The sequence below is a fragment of the Sebastes fasciatus genome, chromosome 16 (assembly GCF_043250625.1).
Source record: "Sebastes fasciatus isolate fSebFas1 chromosome 16, fSebFas1.pri, whole genome shotgun sequence".
Lineage (NCBI taxonomy): Eukaryota > Metazoa > Chordata > Actinopteri > Perciformes > Sebastidae > Sebastes > Sebastes fasciatus.
The window spans coordinates 14,993,762-15,010,523 of NC_133810.1; the positions used below are offsets into that span (position 1 = coordinate 14,993,762).

General features: G+C 39.6%; 1 protein-coding gene across 1 annotated transcript in view; it reads right to left on the bottom strand.

Moving 5' to 3' along the window:
- Positions 1-451: 451 nt before the first annotated feature.
- LOC141752454 (replication protein A 70 kDa DNA-binding subunit-like) overlaps positions 452-16,762 on the bottom strand; it is a 48,707-nt gene continuing 32,396 nt past the window's right edge. Inside the window, exons 14-17 of the mRNA XM_074610440.1 lie at positions 12,424-12,600; positions 12,151-12,258; positions 11,927-12,013; positions 452-1,219 (exon numbers count right to left, since the gene is read on the bottom strand). Coding sequence (XP_074466541.1) covers positions 1,118-1,219; positions 11,927-12,013; positions 12,151-12,258; positions 12,424-12,600 — 474 coding nt within the window. The 3' untranslated portion in view covers positions 452-1,117. The remainder of the gene's footprint in view (positions 1,220-11,926; positions 12,014-12,150; positions 12,259-12,423; positions 12,601-16,762) is intronic.

Here is a 16,762-nt window from a genome sequence, read left to right on the forward strand (position 1 = left end):
CGCGGACCTGCTCCCTATGTATATGAAGGGCTTGTTTTAAGATAACAAAAACACAATGAATCTTACTTTCTTTGCTAAAAATCAACACTGTCCATTATGAGATGATGAGCTTCCTACTGAGCTACTGTAGCTAGCAGCAGTGACAGCACACATAGTGCAGCGTTGAAACAATCCTACTTTTAGTTTGTAGGCTGTTGGGCATGAACGCATTACGGTCAATCAAATGTGTGTTCTTTGCTGCCAGTTACCGAGGCTAAACTAATTTAGATGCTGGGTGGTCAGTAAATCCCTCCAGATTGTATGCCTGCCTGCTTGTAAACCATAATGTCTCATTTTCTATTTCTACAGGTTAAACACAAAAGATGCGATGTGTGGGTAAGGAGGATTAGAGGAAAGTAAATTTGATGCTTCTCAAGAGTGAGTGATGGTGTAACAGTGATAAAGACGATGATTTTATTATGACATTTTTTAATCACTCGCTTCTTTTTTTGACATTTGCAAGAAGTGTTGAAGCAAACCAAACATCGCTTTTTTTTTTTAAACTCAAAGAATAATTTTAACAAGTAGCAGACACTGTGAGTAAAACAGTTAAAACAAATGCCAACACGTGAAACACCCACACACTTTGGCCATGCTTTCATCTTTAAAACCAAACAATGAACATTAAAATCTGACTCATCTACATCTTACTCAACTAACACTGAGCATCACACATTTGAAAACCAAAGAGATGACTCATTTGTATATAAAAGAAAGAGAGAGGGTGCTGTGATCTAAGCATGTATGATACATGATACACAATAAAAAACACCTCAAACACAGTTATGTGTAATAAAATAGTCAAAACTCTTTGTTAAAATGTTGTTAAATTAAAATGTAAAAGCAATTTCCATCATATTTCCAGTGTTTCACAAATGGCCCTGTTGAAGGAAGTGATCAACTAAATATCAGTCTGTTGTTTGGTTGCCATTTAGCCAGATGAATCACCGGTCGGCCCTCTGCTGCCTCAGTCAGATATGCTGTTATCTCGCAGGCCGACACCAGTCGGAGACCAGTCAGAGACCAGTGGAAGACGTGTTTAATCACCCGGCAGCCGTTCGGATGACTGGGACGGAGTTCAGACGGCCAATTTGCGGATGTTACTGAGAAGCCTCCTGCTGTATTCCCTGTGGTCTATTGGCAGGACCTCCATTACTGTTACCTTCACTCGACTCTCGTCCTAAGGAGGGAAGGAAAACCTTGAGTTAACATTTGATGAAGAGACATCTCAAGCCTCTATGATCAACATCATTCAAGGAAATAAATGTTATAAGAGAATGTAATGAAACCAGCAGTGTCTAAAAGGGGAATGGGTTTAAACAGCCCAACTCTGTCGCCTCATGGTGGAAGTTGCTTCTGGTGGAGTATTGACAGTCTCTCTGGTGTTGGCTGGTGTTCGGTGCCAACTGATGTGACTTTCTTCCACTTGGACTTGAGCCTTTTGACCTGAAAATACTTGATACCTTCCCCCAAGTTTAAGATTAAAATGAAGGCTGTCAAAGTTAACCCGATAATAACGCATTAACGCTACATTTTGGCGAGAAAAAACTGGCACGGCCATTTTCAAAGGGGTCCCTTGACTTCTGACCTCAAGATATGTAAATGAAAATGGGTTCTATGGGTACCCACGATTCTCCCTTTTACAGACATGCCCACTTTATGATAATTACATGCAGTTTGGGGCAAGTCATAGTCAAGTCAGCACACTGACATCTGTTGTTGCCTGTTGGGCTGCAGTTTGCCATGTTATGATTTGAGCATATTTTTTATGCTAAATGCAGTACCTGTGAGGGTTTCTGGACAATATTTATCATTGTTTTGTGTTGTTAATTGATTTCCAATAATAAATATATACATACATTTACATAAAGCAAGCATATTTACCCACTCCCATGTTGATAAGAGTATTAAATACTTGACAAATCTCCCTTTAAGGTACATTTTGAACAAATACAAATGTGTGATTTTAATCGATTGACTGCCCAAGTTAAAATCACAAGATGCGTTTGAACAGATAAAAATGTGTGATTAATGGTGATTAATCATGGACAATCATTCGATTAAAGGGGTTAGATGTAAGAATCTGAAATTGCTTGTTAACAGTGACATCTGTGGGTGTTAAGTCAAGAACAGTAAAGAATATAAGACAGGGAGAAGAGAGAATATAAGAGAATATAAGTAAGGGATAATGTACAGCGAGCATGTCATTGTTGTGAAAGAATCCCCGACAGGGCGACGCGACGCAAAGCAGAGGGGTCTCTCATCACCCTGAAGGGGTTTATTTCACAACAATGACCCGCTAGCTGTACATTATTCCGCTAATTACATGTCTACTTACTGAAGAAATCAATATTTTGACACAAAAACGGTCCGCCAGAGTCCGACATCAGGTCTGCTATACATAGCAGAGAAATTACAGACCGCAGAACGCCGTGATTGACCAATCAGAATCGATTATTCAACACAGCCGTGTAATAACAAAATGTAGTTAATGGAAGCGTTGCTTTTGCTTGTATGTGGTGAAACTTTATTAGATATGCAGAATAAAGAAAACAATGAAATGAAGAAATCTCGCAGCACCCTTCGCTCGTCCTCAAGGCACCCACTTTAGGAACCACTGCTGTAGACTACAGATACCTCATGGAGTTTGTGGGGGACCAGTGTGTTAGAGGATATCAACAAGCAGGGCGTTCAGATTGTGTTTATCTCTAATTACAAAGACAAACAAATAATAAAAGCATGTTCTAATTTAATTCATTACACATTATTGTTTAAGGAGAGCGCAAATATAATGCCACACGATAGAGTGTCATTCAGTCTCAACAATTTGTAGTGACAGCCACCATCAGTGAGGTATACTTCACATTCTATATCAAATAATGGAGTGGTTTCTCATGAAGACATGAAGCCAAAAGCTCATTTCCATTATAATCTCACTATGAGAAGGATTAATCCCGAGACAAATCATTAATCAATTAGCAATTCAGCCAGCATAACCAGCATCAAGGATTTCACATTTGCCCATTATCTCGTATGTGGTTCAACACCTCTATTAGTATTTTCAATTTGCATCTGCATGAAGATAGCAGGAAAATTAAACAATACGGGGGGCCGTCGAGACAAAGGTTCCACTTGACAAAAGGTGACAACTTATTTAAAAATAATGGTCTTTCAAAGGACAGGGTACTGTGAGAAAGACGGCTCGTTAATTTAACGTGCGCGGACTGATATTCCAATCACATCTGGAGAAAACAATTATTCAGTGGCCCAACATTCAACCCCTATTTGCTGACTCAATTTCAGACGGTGGGGGTTCTTCCCTGAAGAATTATAACAACACAACTTCTGGATGCTGGCACACTGACAAGACACGTAGACACACACAGGATACCGAAGAAAAGCCAACACACAACTCTTACTACCTCACACAGAATTAATGAGGTACTGTAGTGAACAATAAAATGATATAAAACTTATGATTTCTGCAGAGAAATGTGGAAAATTAAACTGTAAACCAATGTGAATGAGAATTCCTTTCTGAGAAGCGAAGCCAATGCTGAAGTGCCTTAAACTTGCATTCTTTCTAACAGCCAGCAGGGGGCGACTCCTCTGGTTGCAAAAATAAATCTGATTGTATAGAAGTCTATGAGAAAATGACTCTACTTCTCACTTGATTTATTACCTCAGTAAACATTGTAAACATGAGTTTATGGTCTCAATCACTAGTTTCAAGTCTTCTTCAATACAGCATGATGTTCATTTAGTAAATCATGGTTCCATTTAGAGTCAAATAGACCATAAAGCAGGGGATGCTTTAGGGCGTGGCTACCTTGTGATTGACAGGTCGCTATTGCGGTGTTGTCCGGTCCGGGAGTTGTCCGTGTTTTCGTCTTACACCTTTAACCCTTTCACAGTGTGATTTCAGTACATGAAACTTAATTATAATCCTTTTTGGTCGCCTAAAAATGTCTTATTCAGCGTTCGGTTGCACTTAGCTCCACCCTCTCGTTGTTACTTCTGGTTGTAAAAACCCAAGATGGTGAGGGCCAAAAAGCAAAATGGCGACGGCCAAAAACCAAGGTAGTGTCTAGAAGGGAACCAGCAAACTGGGGAAACTCTCGCAAGATTGTTAAAGTTAGGCATTGACCTTGAATGGTATTTAGCCATAACCAAGATGGTGACGGGTTAAAACCAAGATGGCGATGGCTAAAAACCAAGATGGCGACAGCCAAAATGCTGAACTCGAGGCTTCAAAACAACAGTCCATTAACCAATGGGTGACGTCACAGTGACTACGTCCACTTCTATACAGTCTATTATTACGGCCTGTATATTTTAAAGGTAAATCTTCTTTTTTTTTTTTTTTTTTTCACATCGCTAAATGTGACTTCACAAATGGTCGATAAAATACAGAAACAGCACTGATTACAATACAGCAGCCCCATTTTCTTAACAGCACCACAAACTACCTTCTGTCAAGCTGAATTAACATTCCTGTCTCAATAGAAACCAAACACAATGAGCTTCATCAATGTTATACTGAAGGGGATACTGTATTGTTGAGTGTCTTTGTTAATTTGTTCACCCACCCACATAAGTGCTCATTGTCAGATACGAGTTAAAGAAGGAAGTAACGGAACCGATTATCATATTCATAAGGCTTTGGATGGCAGCTTCTAAGAGGCATTTCCGTGCATCATCTACACAGGAGGTGTTCACCTTCAGCCATATAAGAATCCTCTCAACCCTTTTTCACATGCACAAGGACGGCGAAAAGAGCTGAATCTGATGATGACGAAGGATTACCAACAATGTGGTATGTTGATGATGTGACGCGAGTGTGTTGAGTGTGTGTGTGTGTGGCTCTCAATGGCCTGTCTGTTAACATAAGGCAGCAAAAAGCCGGTCCCCTCTGACACGAATGTATTCATTGAGACAAAATCAATTCATTCACTTCAGACAGACAGATGCACTCCTATACAAGCACAGATATATGCACACACACGTTTCAGGCCCTCCTGCGGACAACAGGTCCACACACACACAAACATCTGCTTATACCTCTACATACATTACTAATATGTATTTAGAATCACAGATTCAAGACAAACAACCAGGAATAGACTCAAAGACTCACCAAGACTGGGACTCAGTAGATTGCAACCTCGTAATTAGTTGGAAATCAGATACACTTTCCCGAATTCTAAGGCACAGCTAATAGGGATCCTATATTAAACTAAACTGGAATTTTATTTAAATACTATATTGAATTTTTTTACAAGTTGGTTTAGACTTCAATCTACATCCTCCTAAGATTATTTGTACATTTATAAGTTTTAGGTATAACTTAAGCAGCTGTCATCTTAACAGTGGGCAACTCTGGAGTCTCAGAAGTGAAGCATATGCGACATGATTTATTACCTCAGTAAACATTGTAAACATGAGTTTATGGTCTCAATCACTAGTTTCAAGTCTTCTTCAATACAGCATGATGTTCATTTAGTAAATTATGGTCCCATTTAGAGTCAAATAGACCATAAAGCAGGGTATGCTTTAGGGCGTGGCTACCTTGTGATTGACAGGACGCTACAACGGCGTTGTCCGGTCTGGAAGTTGTCTGTTTTCGTCTTAAAACTTTAACCCTTTCACAGTGTGTTTTCAGTTCATGAAAGTTAATTATAAACCTTTTTGGTATCCGAAAATGTCTTATTCAGCGTTCGGTTGTACTTAGCTCCACCCTCTCGTGTCACTTCTGGTTGGAAATATCAAGATGGCAACGGCCAAAAACCAAAATGCCGAACTCGAGGCTTCAAAATGGCAGTCCACAAACCAATGAGTGACGTCACGGTGACTATGTTCACTTCTTATATACAGTCTATGCATCTTACTGACATCATAAACTATCAAAGTGGGAAATGTGACATTTCTCTTTGTCTGGCAACATTACTGGTAATTAGCAGTCACTGATGTGATGATTGTGTCGTGTGCTTTTAGGGATCACTTGATGTGGCCACAGTCACTATCTATCCTATTCTTTCTAAACAGAACAATGGTGCTGTTGCTGCCTTAACACACACAGCAATCACTTCCTTTGTGGAATTCAAAGAAAGAGCCCTCTGCTTAACATCAAACGTGAAAACTTTCCAACCTCCAAAGCTCTGGACTCATACGGACTACAATACCGATAAAGGGCCAGTGTGCTTCAACAGAAGTGCTTGTTGGATGTTTGAACAGCGTCTGAAATCCTCTCGCTGTTCACCTTTCTGACGCCTGAATTGTGGGGTGGCTGCTTCCGACAATTTCTGTAACTTTCCAAAACCGACAATATGACAATCAAGTCCACTTCACGCGGGGTTGGACAGGTGTGCAGAGTTGAGAAAAGTAGGCAGGGAACTTGAACTTCTCTATTTTGATTCTATACTATTTCTGTCTTTTTTCTTGTGAACAACAGAGTGCAACACTATGAAAGTATTCCAGGAGACTGTCTGAAGATGTGTGCCGTTATCCCCATATTTAAACAATTATTGCATCTCACCTAGGGCTGTCCCCAACCAAAGACATGCTTAGTCGACCAACACTTGTGTTTACCAGAGATCAATAGTTAATCGTTATTAATCGCACATTTTTTATCTGTTCAAAATGTACCTTAAAGGGAAGTTGGTCAAGTATTTAATACTCTTATCAACATGGGAGTTGGCAAATATGCTTGCTTTATGCAAATGTATGTATATTTTTATTAGTGAAAATCAATTAACTACACAAAACAATGACAAATATTGTCCAGAAACCCTCACAGGTACTGCATTTAGTATAAAAAAATATGCTCAAATCATAACATGGCAAACTGAAGCCCAACAGGCAACAACAGCTGTCAGTGTGCTGACTTGACTATGACTTGCCCCAAACTGCATGTGATTATCTTAAAGTGGGCATGTCTGTAAAAGGGAGACTTGTGGGTACCCATAGAACCCATTTTCATTCACATCTTGAGGTCAGAGGTCAAGAGACCCCATTGAAAATGGCCATGACAGTTTTTCTTCACCAAAATTTAGTGTAACTTTGGAGCGTTATTTAGCCTACTTCATGAGCTAGTATGACATGGTTGGTATGGTTGGATTCCTTAGGTTTTATAGTTTCGTATGATGCCAGTATCTTCACTTTAACACATGAACGCAACTTGCAGTTAAAGTTAAAGAAATTAGTGGCGTTAAAACAAATTTGCATTAACTTTGACAGACCTAGTTTATAGCTTCTTTAAACTGTGTCTTTTAACATGAATTTCCCTTTTGGCGATGAATAAAGTCTCATCTCTTGAGTCATCAATAATAGAGAGGGAAACCATTTATATGAAAATATTGATTACAATAACAATGTCAGAAAGTGTAGTCCAACACCTCCAGATAAAGAATGCTAAATTAAGTCTGAAAATCAGGAGAAGCAGCAAAGAAATCACCAACTGTGTATCATTCAGCTTGCGCGGTTTAATATTTATACTTGATTGCAGAAAAACTTGAGCGCGCTGTGCTTGTTAAGTGTAAAAGTTGGTAGGATATCATCTCTGCTCTGCACCAAAATAATTCAAACTTGAGTTTATATGCTAAGAGAACAAGCAGCAAACTTTAAAATATGATCCTGAGCAGGTTCGCTGTGTCCTTGTGAAAAATGACAAAGCACAAATTTTGTAACTTCATTAATCTTGTTAAGCTCTGACGTTTCATTACATTGTTCTATTTTTATGAAAAAACACTGGGGTAGATGTCTGATCTTTTCTGTCTTGTGTTGCACTCAGAAGTCTGTGGGAAAGAACTGAGGCCGAGGTAGACAGACGCACTGAACAAGTGAATCACAGACATTCTGTTCTCTGCTCGTCTTTTTGAATCAGAAGCTTTGAAACAAAAACAGTAAACTTTGACTAACACCCACTGAAAATGAAATGTGAATCCATTGATAAGTCCTGTGTAGAATATGTATCTGATCAGACCTCATTATCTCTACTTGGTGGCATACTGAGAATTATCAATCTATTTGACATTGTTCCTGTTGATCAACTCTTGCCCCTTTTTCTATAACACTACAAAAAACATGCCACTTCATGAAAAGGTGCAGGGAAATAACAGATGTGACTTTGCAACTGTATGTGTAATTGTGTTGGTCTTGACATCAATTCCTAAATAAGTCATCAACACCTGTTTCGCACACTTCTGCTCCTCACCGTTGATGTGTGAATAACAGCTGAGGTTTTTCCACATAAACTGTTGCATTTCTATTTATCACTGTTAATTTAATTAGACAACTACAACACATCATAGATTTTTCACGGTTATAGCTGTAGATTTAGCTGGGCTGGAGTTAAACTTTGCTAAACTAATACTAAACTACTTCTGTAATGCAACTGTCTCGCTCTCTCTGCCTCAAATACTGGCATGCACTGTAAAATACAGACTTTAATGACAAGTGCTTATTGTGCATCATGACAAAGTTCCCAAACTTTTCACACCATGTACCAAACCAAATTTCCCAAGTACCTCTTCCCACTGCAGATACCAACAATATAACAATGAAAGAGTCATCTCGCCTATATACAACTTTTACTGTTCCTCTGGTCTGTGACGGTAAATCCCATACTGATGTAGCCTGGTAACGTCTTTTCATTTTCTTGCTATAAGCGGCGCCGCTCGGCGGCTCAACTGCAGACACACGACTCTTCTTCAGCGTTGAAAGGTACGTCTGACTCCGAACTGTCCTGGGCAGCATTAACACTTGCCTCTCGGCTGTTTTTGCAACACATTCTCACTCTAAACACGTCAAATAGCGCTGTTTGGTCCGTGCTCCTTGGCTGGTCATGGTTGACGTTAACTTCACCGATTAGCGACTCACGTCACTACAGGACTGACGATACCAACCAGTCATGCGACTATACTAACTCAAGGTTATGTTTAGTTTCACATGGGACACGAACAGCGGTCTCCCGGTTGAAAGTCTTGTGTTAGTTTGACCCACCACCACACCTCACTCCCGCCCTTAGTGCACTCTCACGCTATAAATAGTACACACTTGCTCCAACCGTCGAATAATACCGCAGGTCGGTTAACATTGGAGTTAGTTGAAAGCTGGTTTGTCACATACTGTTGCTAAAGGGAGCCTCCTTGTGTCTGTTTCCGTTGCTGAGGGGCGTGGCCAAATCGGTGGTATTTGACAAGTTGGAAGTGAGACCGGGTTGTTTTTTCAGACTTTGTAGCAATTTCAAAACTCAACTTATTCTGCTTTAATCCACGACTGAGGAGTCTGAATCCAACTGCGTTTAGCTAACGTTACTAGTTCATGCTATGTCAGACGTCACATCCACCCACAATTTATTACCAAAATACTTTAATGATTAACAATAATTACTAATTTTTTTAACATCATTGTAATGTGATGTTTTTATGTAAGGGATAATGTACAGTGAGCGGGTCATTGTTGTGGAATAAACTTCGACGGAGCTATGCAGGTCTTGCATGAAGGGGTTTATTTCACATGAATGACCCGCTAGTTGTACATTATCCCGCTTATTACACGGCTACTTCTACTAAGAAATCAATAATCTGACGCAAAAACGGTCCTCCAGAGTCCGAGATCAGAACTGCGTCTATAGCAACGGCCTGTTATACATAGCAACGGTCTGCTATAAAGAAATAACAGACCATAGAACGCCGTTATTGACCAAACATAATCGAGTATTCAACAGAGCAGTGTAATAAGTAGTAAATAACTTGTAATAAAATCAAAATCATCAATATGTTTTGTTTGTTCTGACCAACACTTCTTTTTGCAGCCTCCAGCGTCTGCTAGTGTGGCTTTGAGCTTTTTCTTTTTCAATGGTAAGTATCAGTGGTTTGCTGACATTTACTGTAAACAGACAGTCAAGAGTATTTCATGTCATGAGTGAAGATTCCTCCTCACTGCAACAAATATCACCGTACAGAAAATGTGCCTTTGTGTGTATAAAGACTTAATGATAATACTTTCCAAAGTTTAACTCCTCATCGCAAAGGTTTCACATTATTTTCCAGACTATGAGGAACGGTTTATGAACTTTGCGTAGCGTTCCTCGTAGGATTTCTTGAGGTCAGGACACAGACCGTTCAGAGCTCATTCTACATCTCAATCATTCCACTCAGACTCTCGGTATGTGCCCCCAGTAGCAAATTAGCCTCTGAATAATTGAGCTAATTAGGCTAAGACAGACAATAGCTAAATGCTAATTAGTGCCTAATTAAGAGAAATGAATCCACAGCTGTATTTGTTTTCTGCTAGTGCACTGGCTACATAACAACTCCCTTGTCACTGTGATACTAATTGAAATGATTTTGGATTCATGTTGTGTGACTGACAGTGCGTTGTGATTATACTGCGCATCTTGTTTTGTGGCTATACATGCGTGAGACCGCAGTTCAGCCGACGATAATAACTGATGACGAGTCTGCTTGTTACAAATTCACGGATGGCAGGCAGCCCATTAATTAAAACGACGCACCTCAATGGATCATGCTCCAACACCATAAAACAGTGAATGTTCAGTTCTTCTTTGAGTGTTCATTGTGAAGATTTGATCAACTCCTTCACTATTTGGAAAGAATCCCTTCCACCTCTGCCTGCAACTAGCTCATCCTAAAGGTTGCTGCACATCAGTAAATACTTTGTGCCATTCAAAATACTAAATCTGCAAACACTGCAAGCTTTGCCTTCTCATCATGTTGTAGCCATCTTCCTTTATTCGTCACTGGAAGACTTTTTTATTTGCCAAAAACAGAATCTTGTGCAGTTGACATACATTAAAAGGTGCTATTGATAACATTCAGCCACTAGATGTCACACCTTGTTAGAAGTGGGAACCAAACGTCAGATATCTTCCACAGAAATAAACAAAACATTCATTTAGTATGAAACTAGAAGCCATTGGTACCAACCATGTCATACTAGTTTGTCATGAAGGAGGTTAAATAACGCTCCAAACCTCAACTAAATTTTGGCGAGAAAAAACTGGCATGACCATTTTCAAAGGGGTCCCTCGACCTCAAGATATGTGAATGAAAATGGGTTCTATGGGTACCCACGAGTCTCCCCTTTAACAGACATGCCCACTTTATGATAATCACATGCAGTTTTGTGTTGTTAATTGATTTCCAATAATAAATATATACATACATTTGCATAAAGCAAGCATATTTGCCCACTTCCAAGTTGACAAGAGTATTAAATACTTGACAAATCTCCCTTTAAGGTAGAATCTGAACAGATAAAAATGTGTGATTAATTTGCGATTAAATATTTTAATCGATTGACAGCCCTTATTTGAAATTATTTGTATCAATAAGACATTTATGTGCTGTAATTTTTAATTATAATGGCATAACTGAAATGTGGCAACTGTCATATTAAAGAAGCTGCTTTAACGCACGCACGCACGCACGCACGCACGCACGCACGCACGCACGCACGCACGCACACACGCACACACGCACACAGAGAGCTTAGGTCTATATACTGTAGCTGGTCCAACTTTTTGATTTGATTGTGAAATTGACCCTAAATGAGACCATTTACTGTTTTTGCAACAATGCCACTTGTTTGCATCCCCTGGCCTATTTTTCCAGAACCATTATTAGCAGACTGCTGGTGTATTTGTTCAGAACAGCGATAAGACAGCTGTTCCTGACGGACATGCTGTACCCAATCAGAGTCGAGTATTCCTGCAAGGCAGAGATCATTGAAAAAATGTCTCTCAGCTTGCAGGACAATGATGAGCACCATTGTACGTTATTACATTCTGCTCTTTTATTCCTGGGAAACTAAATTGCATTGCATTGTATCACATTCTATTGTGCTCCTGTTTATAGCTACTTACGTTGTACGTCTCCAGCTTGACTCGGTTTCGAAAGATGTGAGTTGTGAAGTTGGTTTTCTGAAAGACTTCATCGAACGCAGCCTCGTCCTTAGGAGCACGCACACACACACACACACACACACACACACAAAACAAGGTAAATACAAAGTCAGGCCCAGTGCTTTACAGGAAGTAGTCTGTTAGACCTCCTGGAAAAATTGTAAAGGCAATTGTGTGTGTCTCACTGTTTCTCTGAGCTGTCCCAGTGTTTCTGCGCTGTGACCCAACAGGACTTCAGCTGTCTCCTGGAAGCATGTCACCCACTGGTTATCCCCGTAGTCTGCTAAGTTGGCCTGAGAGTCAGACAGACAGATGATGATGATGATGATGATGAGAGGGGCGAGAGATTATTCATGTGTGTACGTTTGAGTGATCACAGAAGCTACAATATTCCTCAAAGTCAGCGGCACTGCATGTGTGACAAACAAGCATTAATGATGTGCACTGTATTCACTTACACTGAGCATGAATCTGTATTTGAAGTTGGGGAACTCTCTGTTACACTTTTCGCAGCGGTACAGTCCGTTCTGTTGGTCGATGACCTTCTTGTTGCAGTCTGCGGACGGACAGGCCTGGTACAGACAATTCTCCTTACGAATGAACACCACCGTCGCCACGCAGCTGAAATAGTCCGCCTAAGAAGAGAGAACAAAAATGGGAGAGGAAGAAATCTAATTATGAGGATAGAGCGGCGAGATCAATAAAAACTACCAAATTACATCAATTTAAATGTCTACGAGGCCGCAGTTAATTTGCAGGTGCTGCCTCCTTTACACAATATTGTGCTGAGGAGAAATCTAACCTGCAAATCAAGAGGCATATTGGAGAAATTTACCAAAGCAGATGAACCCTAAACGCTATCATTTAATTCTAGAAAATGTTTGTGCTGCAATCTGTGCAGTATATTCTATTCTACACTTATATGTAGTGAAACCCAGTTGGAGATTGTGAAGCTGACTGCCTGGTCAAATGCCATCTTAAAAGGGATAGTTTGTGTGTTTTGAAGTGGGGTTGCTGGCTCTCTGCAGTCACAGATTTCAGTCTAACACCAGCAGCAAAACATATTTTAGCCACCTAAAAGAAAGGCTCACCTAAACAAATTGATAACCGTTTACGTGTACACTATATTTACAATATTTTCTGATGGGGAACTGAATTGAAAGTGAAACGTATCCATACTGTTTTTGTCAATCGAGTCTGGTGGCTTTGAATAGAGCATAGATAAGTTTCAGCTCAGTTCCCCGTCAGAAAGGAGAAGGATAAGGCTGTCTGACGACAAGATAAAGCGGTGAAAATATTCTAAATATAGCATACTCTTAAACGGATGTTGATTTTTTTTTTAGATGGGCCTTTCTTTTAGGTGGCTAAAATACATTCTACGTATTGGCTAAATACGTCCTCTTCCACAGCAGTACATTGCTTTGCTTCCGTGCGGTAACTCCTGTCTGCTTCTCCGACTGTCATCTACTATAGGTAACACACTGCCTTTGGATAAGTACCTCATACAACCCCACTTCAAAACACCAGAACTATCCCTTTAACCGAATCCTGACTAGACATATTTCGAGAACATTGCATTAACTTTATCACTTTGGCGACTGTAACTGCAACAGTGAAATTGCTCCCGCTAGTGCTTGGAGAAAGACAATGGCAGTATGATTCACCAGCTAATTAACATTGGCCCTCAAATGTATAATTCAAGTCACTAAAAATGTGGTTAATTGACGGAATACAGGACAACTGCCTCAGGAGGAAGGAAGAGACGATATATGAAGAGTCAGTGTACCAGCGTTATGGATCATCTAGTTTCCCTGTTTAACTGGCAGCTTTCTCCTTTGATTGTGTTGGCGGTTGTTTGTAGTACTGGCAGATCTTAAAAACATGAAGATAACTGTAACTGTCCTTGTGACTTCCTTATCGTCGCTTTGTTTCATTAAAATTTCAAAATCTGATTCATTTTTTTGGAGTCTGGAGACTTGAGTAAAACTGTTTTACCAAGACGTTTTCAGTTGCTTTGTCAATGCGAAAAAAAAAAAAAATTAATTGCATGGAGAATTCAAGCCTCCACCAGTGTACAGACATTAAACAGCTTCTCAGGTCAGGCTGTATGCGTGAGGCCACGTGACTTATATACTATAAATTATGCAGCCAAATGCACATGTGACTATTCCACTCATGCACCAGATAATTATGGCCCTCTTAGCTTGAAAATTCTTCTTAGTAGCTGTATGAAGACACATCCCCTTTACTCTTTGGCTTAAAACAATCAGTCATTTTTCACTGAGCACGTCTGCCTGGCACATTTTCTTTTAACTTATTTTCCTATATATATATAAAAAGAAAAAAAAATCCATTATGTCCCAGTTTAGGTATCATCTTTGTATCATATTGAGGCTGGATGATCAAAAAAAAAAAAAATCCACACATTAACAGGATATAAACAGGTGTTATTTTACAGACTTTTCATGTTTATGTGTGCCAGGAGAACAAGTCTGAGCATTACAAAAGCTGTTGCTAAGCTTTTCAAAAGCACAAATCTTAAAAAAAGTGTACAATGAATGGACATGAACAAGACACCTCATCAAAGCGTTTGTTATGTAGGAGGCTGCATCTCGCTAAATGAACAAGACGCCAGGTGGCTCGGGCTGCGAGAACACAATGAGTAATCACTTGTCCACAGTACAAGAGTCAAAATCACAAAAACAGTGGTCGGGTACGATGACCAATTTGAGAACACGCAATGCTTCAAACTCTTTGCTTGCAGGGATACAACAGCAGACTAGCTCAGAGGGGGGCTCTCCTGCCCACCATAAACTAAAACACATTTATAGTGAGCATGGCATGGCATGCATGGTAACAACTAGGGGTGGGGGAAATAAATTGATACAGTATAGTATCGCAACATTTTGCGTGGCAATATTGTATCGATACACGGACGTCAAGTATCGATCTTTTATTATATAAACTATTAACCTCTTTATAATCCGACTGACGCTATTCTGTATTTCAGAGGTTGTAGCGGGCTCAGTCTTAAAGCTAGAGTGAAGATACTGGCATCATATGAAACTAGAAAACCTAAGGAATCAATTGGTACCAACCATGTCATGTTTGCTAAACAACGCTCCAAAGTCATGCTAAATTTTGGTGAGGAAAAACTGGCATGGCCATTTTCAAAGAGTAACTGTATAATTTGCTGTGGAAAAAAAGGTAATAAATCACAATATATCGCCATATAACTTATTTAGGGCTGTCAATCGATTAAAATAGTTAATCGCGATTAATCACACATTTTTATCTGTTAAAAAATGTACCTTCAAGGGCGTTCAGCTTTTCGACACTCTCTTTTTCCATTTCTTACCAACATGGTATTTCTCCATGGAGAGTTTTTCTTACCGTTTTGGGTGCAATGGTATCAATAACATTTGTCATTTTAGAATTGAAATTATCTACAAGCTCATTGACAGAGGTCCAGGGGAGGGTGGGTGACAAGTGACAAGCCAGTATGACATGGTTGGTACAAATGGATTCTTTCTGTTTTCTAGTTTCATATGATACCAGTATCTTCTCTAGCTTTAAATCTGAGCCCGCTACAACCTCAGAAAGATCGATTGCATTTAAGAAATTAGAGGCGTTTAAATGAATTTGCATTAACTTCTTGTTAACTTTCACAGCCCTCATTATTATCGCAATACTCAGCATATCTAAAAATGCTTAAAATTGCAATAAGATCGTATCGTGACTTAAGTATAGTGATCGTCGGGCCTCTGGTGATTCCCACCCCTAGCAACAACTGTACGATCCTTGTTCATTCATTCATGTCTATCATGTAGCTTCAGGTGATGGGTAGTACTGTGAACAAGATGATGCTACCACCAGTACAGAAAGTGTGCAGGATTGGTTCATGACAATGCTGTGATATCATTCCCATTAAACAGCTCTGTGATAAAGTCAAACAAAGAAACATCAGAAAGAAACATCATCAAACCTTTGGTTGGATGCTCTGTTCTTATCCAAATGGTATCAGTATACTTTTGGCATTTTCTTGTATAATCATTATTGGTATTTTTAAATCATAACTTTGCAGCACAGAGCAGATGTCATGAAACCAAAGCCCGTCAAACTGAAGAGACGAAGAGGAGCAAAAGAGCTCCTTCTAGTGCAGGCTAGACATCCTTCAACAGTTTTAATAATGCGAGTTAATAAGCTGCTTAGGGTGAAAAAGAGAAACATTAAATAAAATAAAAATAAACTCAGATCAAACTTGGCATCGTCAGTAAAACTGGTGCCAACAAGTCAGTCCAGCTGGTAGATGCACGCTGTTTACACATCTCTATTTGACTTCCAAACAATCTTGGAACAGTTTAAAAAGAGAGCAGAGGGAGTTTGAGAGCTCTATGCATAATAGATGCAAGATGAGACGGCTCTCTCTCCCCCTCTCTAATACATAAATTGTGCTAATGTACACACACACACACACACACGACTAACACGCAGGTTATATGCAAAGACCCAAACTTACGCATTTGCGATACAGATACAATGAGCTAAACTTCACTCAGTTATGAATTTAAATTTGAAGTGTACACAGTCAAACAGAATCAAATTAAAATGCAGCGATGTTGCGGTAATTCAAACAGATATTAGCACCTAAAGCGGCAGAACTCACACTGTGTAAAATCAACAGCTAAAAAGGAAAGAAATGCTAATTCCGGGGGAAAAAGATGCTGTTCTCTCATCCTGTGGAGAAGCACGGCATTCGATTTCCATAAATATAAATAAACTGAATGCACACAGCAG